The 12,192-nt window shown below is 42.0% G+C and overlaps 1 protein-coding gene across 2 annotated transcripts in view; it reads left to right on the top strand.

The window, feature by feature from the left end:
- slc35f3b (solute carrier family 35 member F3b) overlaps positions 1-12,192 on the top strand; it is a gene marked incomplete at both ends in the record, with an annotated part of 52,102 nt that overhangs the window by 19,949 nt on the left and 19,961 nt on the right. Inside the window, one exon of one of the 2 annotated variants that reach the window (XM_083987727.1) lies at positions 6,247-6,322. The exons of the other annotated variant lie outside the window; for it this stretch is intronic. Coding sequence (XP_083843853.1) covers positions 6,247-6,322 — 76 coding nt within the window. Of the gene's footprint in view, positions 1-6,246; positions 6,323-12,192 lie in introns of those variants that run through there. 2 annotated transcript variants of the gene reach the window in all.

The raw sequence follows: 12,192 nt of genomic DNA, 5'->3' as shown, positions 1-12,192 counted from the left end.
TTGACAGCACTTAATAGATAGTGCTGGACTTTATTAGCTGTGGTTAATTTAGAGGAAGTCGCACCTTGCTTCAAAGTGGCAGCAAGTCTCGCTCTGTCTGTCTTTTTCCCTAATGACACTGGGAAGAGGTCGTAAACTCTCTCAGCAAAATAAGATATTTTTTTAATCTTATTTAATAACATCAATAACATTATTGTTTAATTTATTGGTATACTGATGTTTGAGAAGGAGCCAGCAGATGTTTTTAGCAAATTCAGTTTTCTGTTATTAAGTATTGTCAACATTAATTTAGATTTACAGTAACATAGTTCATATCATCCTGGATGTTTTTGTCCCAGATGTAAAAGCTTAGACTTGAGCTGAATACATATGAAACTCCTGGAGACTGAAGAGGGAACAGTATGTTGTTTATCTGCATAACTGCAAATCATTGCACACAGCGGCACCAGAACTTAATTATAAGAAGGTCCTCGACTGACAGTGTTTACTCCATAATTTCATGCTGCTCTTTTCCTGTGGAGAAGATACATTACAATAACTCACAGAGGTATTGATTTTCCCAGACGAGGGATTGATTTGCAGACAGATTCATTAAAAAATCACCTTGACGAGTATGCATTCTGTGGAAATTCTCCTCTGATTAATATAAAAACACACACACACACACACACGCACACGCTCCCTCTTTAAATAGTGTTGGACTTGTAGCACCAGTTCCAGCATGGCAGCGTTTGAGAGCATAAGGTTTTTCAAGCATGCATGAAAAATCAGCATGAGTGTGAGTCACCATGTACCTCTGCAATGTAACTAAAATGGAGAAAGTGTTTTTGGCGACTATTTTCTCCCTCCCACTCCCCAGGGGACCCAACCGAGGCCATTAATCCAATAAACTGCTGTTGGTTGCAGTACCTTGACAGCCACTTGCCTCCACAGATGAGCTGTGTCTGCTCTGAAGATGTATCGGGTCCCTGGAAGAGGGAAAGTTAATTTGACTTGACCTTTCTAGTACTTGAAACAAGCTGTTATTTCAAACTCTTTGCCACAACAACTCCCCCACCCCTGTCTCTCTACCTATTTCACCCTGGGCATTGTTATTAAGTGTGAGCGCTGCTCTCATGTTTACAGCCCCACTACCTGTTTTCCATGCTAAGCAGGTGCCAGGACGTGACCCGGAGCCAGAGATAGTTCAGAGATTAAAGATTCATTTACTTTTTTTTTCCTTTCAGAGAAGTAAACACTAAAATGCTCTCTTCGGGTTTATCTAAAGGAGATCACTGCCAATATCTTATATCAATATTAATCACTTTCCCATTAAGATTCATTGTATTATTAAAATGAATGGGCCTTTTTGTAGGTTTTCTCTCGTTTTGCAAAAACTCGATGCATACAATGCCTCCCAAGACCATAACTCAACCCTCTATTACTGCTTGAAGAAAAAGTAAGGGGATCGCCAAAATCAGGATATATTGTCTGGGAACTATGAAACCACAGTGTGACCTTTACAAAGCTTTGTGCCTTTTCTGAAATATATGACTGTATGATTAGACTAGAAGAGGAAATTTGGAAATATGGAGGAAATGTCAGAGGATCTCCAAAGTCCTTATCCTCTGGCGACCATGGATATTTCACAGCAGTCCATTCAGTGGAAACATCATGGTGGCATAAGATTAACAGTGCCCTCCACATCATCACTGGACTGTGCATGTCCATGAAATCAATCCATTCAAACAGCTGTTGAAATATTTCAGTGTGGACCAAACTAGTAGACCAACCTTACTGTCAGGCAGGCACACCAATATAGCATATTGCTAATGACACAGATGATTCTCTTTGTTAGAGGGATGATAGAAATCAAAGAGCTAAGAAGTGGTGTTTTGGAGTTCATTGTTATTCATCAACACAAACATAAAGATTATGTGTCCCTTTTGGCCAGATCATCTTTTGACTGTTCTAATCTTAACCTTTGTGATTGATTTTGTTTATGCCAGATTTGAAGTCAAATGGTAAGTGAATAAATCTGACCTTTACTGTGTCAAAGTCAAAGAAAGATTACACCACTTGCTTTCTGGTCAGATGCACTCAGTTCTCTTGCTTTTCTGGCCTGAGGCGCAACTGTCCAGGATCTCCTGGTTTCAGCTGAGTAAAGCTCACATTAAGTGGTTGTTATTGGTGTTTGACAAGGAATTGATTTGTCTTAGATCAGGATTAGCTGTGTCATTGGATTCATCGTAAATGCCAATAATGAGTCTGTTAATGCTTTGGCAAAGAGGCAACAACAACGGCTCTGACAGTACCAAACAGACACTGTACACTAATCAAGCCGGGCACATTACTCACACTGGCACTATCGGTTCGTTTAGATCAGACGGTAAGAAATCATTTACTCTTACACAACATGTTTTAGCACTTCAGGTCAATCATCTTCCCCTATCAGGTGCTATGTGAGCACTTTTATGCATAATCAATACAGCAAATTTTCAGACTCATTTGTTTTCCATCTTCCTGGTCACATTACAGATTTGTAATTGTGAAATTGGTAAATGCAAGCTGTATTGGATTTAGATGAAGTTGGCGTTGACTCAGATTAGTTTAACTTTTCCATGAATTAATTATAGCACACATTTTTCTTCTTTACCCTTGTCTTGTTTTGTTTGTTATTATACAAGCAAACAGATGCCGATACCAGTTTTTACGTTCTGCCTGCCACTTTGTCAGTTCACCTGGTTGGCAGTTTGTTCAGTTATGTTTTTCTTGGTCCCTGTGTGTTGAAAAAATACTTTTGTATTAGAGCCTCAGACCCATTAGCAAATACAGCCTTTTAGACCAGTAAGCATCTTTTACATTTTTATTGTTGTTTTTGGCTTGTTACCGGAAGTGATTGACACAGTGTTGGTGGTTTTGCAACTGTAAAGTCTTCCTCTCTGTAGCCGACTAAAGTTTCTGGTCTATTTTGCCACAGCAAGTTGACGAGACTGGTCCTTTAGGTATATTGGCATATAAAACCCTGCCTGTCACAATCCATGAGAGTGTCAGTGGTTCATTGGAGTCATAAGGTGGAAATACAGAGGCATGACAATGGTTGCTTATGGTGTGTCTTTTATCCCATAAAAAATACAATACAGACATCTTAACAAGGTCATTAACTCTCGAGGGACAGGTCAGCCTTTCCATGAAATAGAAGCAACTACTCTTTTCCTGGGAGATCGCCCTCACACTAATGTAGGCTGTTTTCTGGCTTCAATAAAAATCTTTTGTCAGGTGTCTGTCCCATTGCCACCCCAACTTTTCCTTTTAGAACCTAACACTACCATTTTTTTAGCACATCATATCTATTGATTTTACAGCTTTATATGAATCATTCCCACATGTGGTTGATAACATTATAGCAGCAGAGTGTTTTTCTGACCTGGAAAATAGCTGAGGCTTCCCTAATTATTCAGCATGAACAAACATTTAAGAAAAGTACAAGCCTCTCGCACTCGAACGCTCTTACACTGTACATGCAGGAATAATCGCCTCCCGTCCCGGATCTGCTTCCATCAGTCTCTGGGTAGAAACAGGGATTCAGCAGGCTGCATCAACCTCAAAGGATTTAGCTCTTTGCTCTTCTTCATTGCTCATAGACGCTTATCCCTATTCTATTACAGCATGTGAATGTGTGTTAGAGAGAGAGAGTCGTCATGTGGTGTCTTAGAGCGTGGACTGGTTTGATCCTCCTCCGTGTTCACAGATAAAAGTCTATGAGTCACTGACTGGGATCTTTTAATGATCTCGCCCGCTCCACCTATTTCCACCTCCCTGTCTTTTCTATCAATAATAGCGGGTGCTCCTCCGACTGAATCTTCATGTGCTTACCATACAACTGAAAATCGGCAGAATTAAGACAGTTCCCAAACACAGCTGGCAGCTGCAGAGCCAGAGTGGGACACACACAAAAAAAGGAGAAAAAAAGGATCTCTCATACAACAATATCATTCATAGGTGACGTGTTAATAATGTTTATCCATCAAACATCCTGTGCTGCCCTTTTAGTTCATTCACTCTGACTTCTCACGCTTCATCCATTAGCTCCCATCTGCTCCTCCTGAAATCTCCCATTTTCAAACTCAAACACAAGAGGAGTGGGAAGCGATGGAAAATAGTAAAGGACCAGTGGATTTTGTTGCTGGGGGAACATCAGGATGGGTCCGGGCAGAGTGTTTTAGAGCTGCCTGTCCTAGTTAGGCAGGACAGGGGATTCTTCCCTGAATGTGAGGTACAGTTAAAGCAGTGAATTATTCAGTGCAGCTTCCTTTAGCACACACACATACTGTATGCAGAGCAGGTCACTGCAGACACACATAGTATTTATGTCTTGGAGGATGTTAAAGCGAGGTCACAGTGACAGTGGAGGCATTCTCAGATCAATACCCAGCACAGTTCAATTTGTACTATACCACTGACAGCAATCTGTTTTCCTCTGACGTATTATCTCTTTGTGTATAATGGTTTCTGTGACTCAGGGGATGACATGATAACAGAGAAGGGGGATGATCGGGCACCGTGTCAGATGACCTGCTGGGTGCTGAATGGCTCTCAGTGGAGGAGAGCTGTATGAAACTTGATGTGAAGCTCTGAAATGTCACTTCAGCTTTCAAAACCAATTTCTGTTGCTGGTAGAGGGGAAGCGAACAGACACGAACCATGGGAAACTCAACAATGTGCTCGGCACCTCTCATTCGCCTCGTAGATGGGCCTGAAAATGTTACCCATCGCACAGTATCGAGAACAATCTCAACTGAGATCACACTGTCAAAGTCAAACACAGGCTATGTATTAGGTCTATATACGCATTATTGCCACAGTTTTTAATAGTATTCCTGGTCAGCACTCAATATAATTACATTATAAATTTACCTCTACAAATTTGTTTTCATTGCTGGATGTGGAATCCATCATTCAGGCTGCATTCAATTACCAGGATGCAATGCAGCATGTAATGCAGAGCTGCTGTTTGTAACTTTATCTCATTCACATTAGCCTCACTGTTTACCATTCACCCTCTTTACTCTACGGCACTGCTGTTTTACATTAGTACTCTCAGTGTAAAGTGAACATTTCAATATGTGAATTTGTTTGGCTGCACTGTAACAACAGATGCACTAGTTGCTCTTCTAAACAGCAACAAAATCTGTTCAGGGAGTGTTTGCTGACCCTCCATAAACTGCACCTGCTTTAGTACCACCAAATGAACCAGAACTGAAATCACATGGATTATCTGCAATCAATATCAAACAGCACTGCCACAGAGGCAGGGATATAAAAGGAGGAAACTTACATAATCATCTTCCACAACCAACATTTTTGTAATCAGTCTCTGGGCTGATTTCTGATTAAATGGGAGTTCGTTGATGATAAAACTCTTATTAGATTCGTAAACAGGGATTGATTAGCACAAATGTGGAAAAACAACAGTAAACAGCCATTTAATAGACTCGACATAGTGGAGTCTGGGGACTTTTTCCATGATGCCTTAATTGTGCGGATTGCACGTGGTCTGCCATTAACTGGTCTCATTACATTTTAATTTACTAGAGACAGACAGCACCATGTGTGTGAAAGGCTAAACACCCCGCCCTCCAATTTCATCTGCATTTGTCCCATCAGATCTGTCACAACGTCCATTTATAGCCCAGAGTTTGTCTGCACGGTGCCAGGTCAGAACCTGCGTCCGGTCAGACCCACGCAGAGCTTCCTTAAGCCCGGGGGGGGGGGACCACAGCCACGGGGGGTCGGGGAAGACAACCAGGCACGATCGCTTCGGGACAGGGGGCGGTAGGTGGGTGGATGTGATGCTGTAGTGGTGAGGGAGGGGGGGATCGACGGGGGCGACTGATGGATGCGTGAAGCCGGCGAATTGCAGCAACTGTCAAAGTGTACGTGAGGAGAGACCAACCAGGACGCACTGACTGGATACAGCAGATTTGGGGAGGGAAGGCGAGTGGAGGAAGGGAGGGGGTGGGGGGATACGACAGAGAGAGAGAGAGAGAGAGAGAGAGAGAGAGAGAGAGAGAGAGAGAGAGAGAGAGAGAGAGAGAGAGAGAGAGAGGCACCAACAGGGAGTTGGATGGATTCAAGGGGACAGAGAACAGGAGACCGGCTCCAGAAACATCAAGAGTCCCATCAAGAGGTCTGGTGTCTGCACCAAATCAGCTTCAGGGATGTAGTCGAAGCGGTCCAGAGCTCAGCCCACCCGAGCTCATCATCATGAAGAAACACTCCGCAAGGGTTGCCCCGCTGTCCGCCTGCAACAGCCCGGTGCTCACCCTCACCAAAGTGGAAGGTAGGGAAGGCGGGAGGGGAGGGGGAGAGTTCCCATCCATACAGCCCGCCTGCAACTGCGCAAACCGGGAAGAAGCTGATGGGCTTTTTTGGGGGGGGGATTGCCTGTTGTGTTTTTATCTCCTCTAAATTTAGCAGCATCCCTCTGTTGATCTCACATGGGGAGAGTATAGAGGATTTCAGCTTCTTATATCTCACTCAATGCCGCTCGCTCTTGGAGCCAAGGCGTCAACTTTAGGAAATCTTTCTTTTCTGCGGGCGAGGTGGTGGGGGGGAAAACACGGGAATCAGCCGAGCGCTCAACTTCACGTCAAAATCAATGATGCAACGTTTAATGCAAATCGGACATAATATCTCTGATCCATTTTTCCGTATCTGACAGACTCAAAATTTTAATTGCAATATCTAATTATCATTTTTCTGAAACGATGTTATTTTGCAGAGCAGCCCCCCTCCCCAAGAAGAAGCAGCCTGAAATAGACCTGCATGTTTTGTCCAAATTGCCACGTTATTGACGCACTGGTATTTTTCACTCATGCTGGTCAGATGAAGACTGTGCTAAATTCTACTGCTCCTTAGGGAGGGTCTTAAATTGTTATTGCAGCAGGGATTCCCCCCTCCCCACCACCATCCATCCATCCATCCATCCATCCTCCCTCCACCCTCCATCCCATCATCACAGGCAGCTAAAATACCAGAGCATCATCACGCCAGAGCAGCTGGGACATGAGCCCAGCAGCGAAGCATGTTAATGGTCCCTGTGACTGCTCTGTGGGACTGTACTTCAGCAGTGGCTTCATTACACGGGGGTCTCCCTGCTTTGTCTGCTGTGAGGAGCATGATTATTAGGTTTCCCACTGACATCATGAAGGGGACAGCTCCTCACTGTCTCCTTGCACGTGAGTTGTGTGTTGTATGTGTGTGTGTATTTCCATGCCTGTCCCGTGACTTCTTCAGCAAGTAGCCTATAATACACTGTCATGGCTCTCCTCCTGACTGTACAGTGTCTCTGCTGATGTTCTCCTCAGCCTTATGCTCGTGCAGGAGGAGGGATGTTGTGCATTTTTTAATCTACCCCACAGCGCAGATGACTGCTGAATGTTATCAGTGTTTTTTTGTTTTTGGCGTATAAGCACAGAACACTGAATTGGCTGCTGATTTCACAGCACACTCCAACAGAACAGCATCAGCACCTTCAATCTAATTATAAATAATTTGGATGTTCAAACTCTCAAATCTCCATAACTTCCATTTTCTGATAATAAAACACTAATTCTATGGCACAGGGAAATCCTTAGTCCTACAACCTTATTATGGCTAATAAAATCAAATTGATTGATCAGATCATTGGTCATACAGGTGAATGTTGCAGGTATATTGTGTCGTGCAGTAAAGTAGTCCTTGAAAAAACACTGATAGTGACTTGTGACACTAAACCAAGTGTGAGTGCACTGCACCCTCTATAAAAAAGCCTGTTTTTAATTCATAAAATGTAAATTATGACAATAATAACACAACTACCTGTTTAATGCTCACCCTCTGTTTTAGTAGTTTTGTGTTGTATCTTGAGTCACAGAGCCTGTTGTGCTGACTGAGCCTGGTCGGTGACACTGCGTCTGTGCTCCAGGTGTTCATGAGAGCACGACAGTCTGGACTATTAACTGAAAATAACTGAAAATACTTCATTATTCATAATTTATGACGAGACCACACTGTAAACCCAGATTTTTTTCTACTTAAACTTTCTGAGTGATCATTACTTATTCTTTTATGTTTTGGAAAAATCTGCTATCATTACTAAAAAAACATTAGTCGTTTGTACTATTTAGCTGAAATATTAATTGCACTAATCATGTTTAGTAGATATAACTCATGGATGTATTATATTAACGCGATAACTTGGTATGTTTAAGTTTCATTAAAAAAGGGGAGGGGCCTAATTCAAAAACCTGCCTGGTCACTTGACTAGGCCAGCGTAACGGCAAAGATAACCGGTCCTTGGTAACTGACGGTGAGTCTACGGGGCTCTACACCTGGCTGGAGGAGCACAGGCATGGCTGCAGACGGTACCTGACCAGGATGCTTCTTACTCCAAGTGGAACGGTTAGTATGTAAAATAACTACTGTAGCCTAGTTATCTCTGTGGGAACTTGGATATAACTTGTTTGCGTAGCTTTTTTCTGTGTAGGTTAATGTTACTGTTTGAACGTTATGGTGTTAATGCATGCTCATGTTAGCTTAGTGTTAACAGTCTGAGGAGGCTCACATAGCGGCGTGCGCGACTGTATCTCTTATATTTCCGTCATTTTCCACGGTAGGAAAGCGGTTGAACCGCTGTCGGGGCAGAGGTGTAGCAGGGCTGCTGCTGTGGAGGTGTTTATGTTGTGGACACCGCGAGCTGCGCGCAGCCATTGATCCACTCGGCCGCTCCGTAGCCGCTCTCTTTTCTCCTCTCACTCACTCACACACACACACACCTTGTTTAGGCTACATGCCGGTCTCCCCTATAACACAGACGTCGGTTCGGTTCTATTACTTTATTGTATTTAACAGTGGCATTGCTGAGCTGAGTTGTTGAGCTAAATGTTTTCTTGTTTTCTATTTTTACAGATCCTTATGCTGTGACGATGCTGTGGAAATGTAAGTATTATGAGTTTATGTGTGAAAAAAGTGGTTACCTCCTTGAGTTATTTCTATCCAAGAGAGGGAATGTTGGACAGTTTCTGAACAGATTTCACATCAGACCAGTGCTTGTCACATTATGTAGGCTACTTGGCATTGTTTAAAACATCATATCTGCTTCTTTATAAGTTGTGTTATTCAATCCAATCATGCTGGGTTGGTTAAGCTTATCATTAGGCCTATTTGTTTTTCATATTAGATATCTAACTTATGTTATTGTGTTTAATCCCTCAAAGACTACACAGCCAACTGCGATCCGGAGACAGGTGCTCAGTGGGCTTCCTATCATCCTTTTGGACAACCCCACAAACTTCTTCAAAGCAGGCATTGTAAGTAAGCTCTTGCTTTCTTATCATTTTTACCATTATTTATTTTTCACGACACTCTTATATTGATTAAAATTGTTTTTCAAACAGTAATGTAATGATTGTGCTCTTCTTTTATTCTTTTATTAAGGACACTGATGATGATGATTCCTTCCGTGACCTTGATGTCGGGATACTTGTCATTGAGCGTGCTGGGCTCACATCTTTCCAGCATCTCAGTCCAACCTCGTTGAAAATCATCATTGGGGGAGAAGTCGTGAAAGACAACATTCATGATCTGCCGAAAACCAATGTGCTTTCTGTTTGGACTCACATATGCACTCCATCTTAACTACCCCAAGACTATGAGGCTCACATTTCAGTTCATGGAAGAGGTATTGCTCTCATTGGGCCACACTGACCTAAAGCCGAAGCTACAGACTCTGAAAAATCAGCTTGCAATGTAAAGGGATGTCAAGTCTATCGTAAGAAGCTGTTGACTGCATTTTGTTATTGCCAAGACAAGTTTAATAAAACATGTAGACAAGAATGTACTTTTGTGGTTTTGCTTTTTATCTTCTTAAATAATTTAATCTGTATAGTTTTTTATTATTATTAAACTGATTTTATTTTACTCTTAAGATAGTGGAGTAATTGGGCAAAGGAATTGTTACGGTAAAACAACTTGGAGGTTAGTGTATTCAGCTTAAAGTTATAGTGGAATAAATATGTAAAGCAATTGCTAATGTTTTTAAGTTTAATCATCTTGGAGGTTAGTGCACTTAACTTTAAAATTTCAGTTGAATAAAGGAGCAAAGCAATTGATATTACTAATGATTTTAAGTTAAACAAACTTGGTATTAAGTGTATTGAACTCAAAATAACAATGCCATCCACTCATTTTTTTAAGTTAAATTCACTCAAGTTTTCATCAAACATTACTTATTTTTTTAAGGCAACCAGTTTCCTCAAATTTTTTAAGTAAACTCAACTTATCCGGGCTATCAGTGCAGCTGCTAGAATATGGATGAGTGAATTTTCATGCTGTTTTATATGGACACCGCAGAAATCTATCATACTAATAAACAAGATGCTGTAGCTGTTTCAGGCATTCAGTGTAACCGTGGAATAATCACTGCTGCTGGATTACCAAAGGTTTTAAGCTTATTAGAGTGAATGTCAGCTCAAAATATTTTATTCTCAGAATAACTGAGATGGCGAGGGGCTTTCATTTGACAAGCCTCTCTGTGTGCAGAATTAACAAAAGCCATAGTGTGACACAAGACGGTGGATGGAGAAGGGAGAGTGTGTGTTTGTGTGTGTGTGTGTTTGTGTGAGACAGTGTATCGTAAATTGTTTAAGGGAGTCAAAGCTGTGGAGTTTATGATGTGAACGTTCAGCTCTGAGCTTTGAAGGAGAAGGGAATCACAGGGGGGCCACAGCGGATCAACACACAGCTTTTCAGAGACTGTGCTGCTTACGTAACAGCAGCTCCAAAAAACCTCTGTTCTCCTCACTAACAACCTGCACCGACTGTCAAAGAGGGTTTTTTTTTTCTTTCTTCAGTTCGGGATCCTCTGTGGTCTTTCTTTTCTTTTTTTCGTGTGTCCATTGACATTCTCAGTTCGACAGAGTATCAGAGTGGCAGTCACAGCAAGAACAAAACCGAACAGATGTAGCGACATATTCAGCTCTGCTTAAACCAAAGTCTAATTTTTCCCTCCCTTCGGAACCGTCTCCTACCTACATCATTAACACGTCTTCAGGGACTATCAAGTTAACAGCTTTGATTTGCTTTGAGAGAAAGGTGCAACCACCACAGATCAATTTTGGCACCAGACTTAGTGGTAAAGTTGTCGTCTGACTGGGGGCCAGCAACACAAAGATCCATCACATTCCCAGTCGTCCTGGTCTTTTAATGTTGCCTGATATTATTTTGTAGCCGAGGTCTTTTCGTCTGGGTGTCTCCTTCTGTCTCCTACAGCTATAATTTTGATTCACTGTCTTTTCTCCAATGCGTCCTTGTGACAGATTTACCCAGCCAGCAGCCCATGGATGATAATTATTGATTTCTCTTTGCATTTTTAGTGAAAATGTCTTTGGGGAGTGTCTGTGTTGTTTCTGTGTCGTCAGTGGCTGGGGTGAGAAGTTCATACAAGTCCCTTTAATCTCTGTAATTTCATTACACGCTTTGAAACGGAACAGGCTTTTTTTTTTTTTTTTTTTTTTTCAGAGAAGTGATTCAGTGTACACAAGTCCCAAAGGAAGCTGGTCATATTTCACCAGCTGCTATCAGGGGCACACTAAACCCTTCCCCAGGCGCCAGCGCACCTGACCACAGATTATAGTCACTGAGTGATAGGACAGTAGGCCATTTAAGTAGAGATTTAGGGCACTCATTTAACATAGAATTGGCTTCTTTTCCCCCCAGTGGGATGACAAATCTTGTTTTTCACGATTTGTTCAGTCTTCAGAAATGTATTAAAGGTGGTATTTTTCTCAGTTCCTTTTGTAGGTGTGGCTGTAAAGATGGTTAATTTGGCCTGTCGGCCCGCTGGTTTTGCAGTGTGCATGAGTCATCGTCATCATAATGAAATCTGTGCATTTAGCAAAAGAACAGCCGCATTTACCTCTGAGAGGATGAGTCAAAAAAGTAGCGAGATCTAAAACATTCATGATTCCGTCAAGTTCAGACAAAGGACACAAGAACCTCCTGAATTGTCGATGTAAAACACAGACAGAACATGTTTACGCTTCAAGCACATTCGCAAACACAATCTTGCATCTTGTATAAATTTGCATGTGTCTTATCTGTATGTAAATGCACTCTCAGGCCGTGCGTGAATATCAACAACCTCAATATGGAGATGGGGAAACATCTGCC

This window comes from Trachurus trachurus (genome assembly GCF_905171665.1).
Source record: "Trachurus trachurus genome assembly, chromosome: 15".
In the NCBI taxonomy this organism is placed as follows: domain Eukaryota; kingdom Metazoa; phylum Chordata; class Actinopteri; order Carangiformes; family Carangidae; genus Trachurus; species Trachurus trachurus.
Note: the sequence above shows the minus strand (reverse complement) of the source record. Positions and strands in the feature narration are given on the sequence as shown.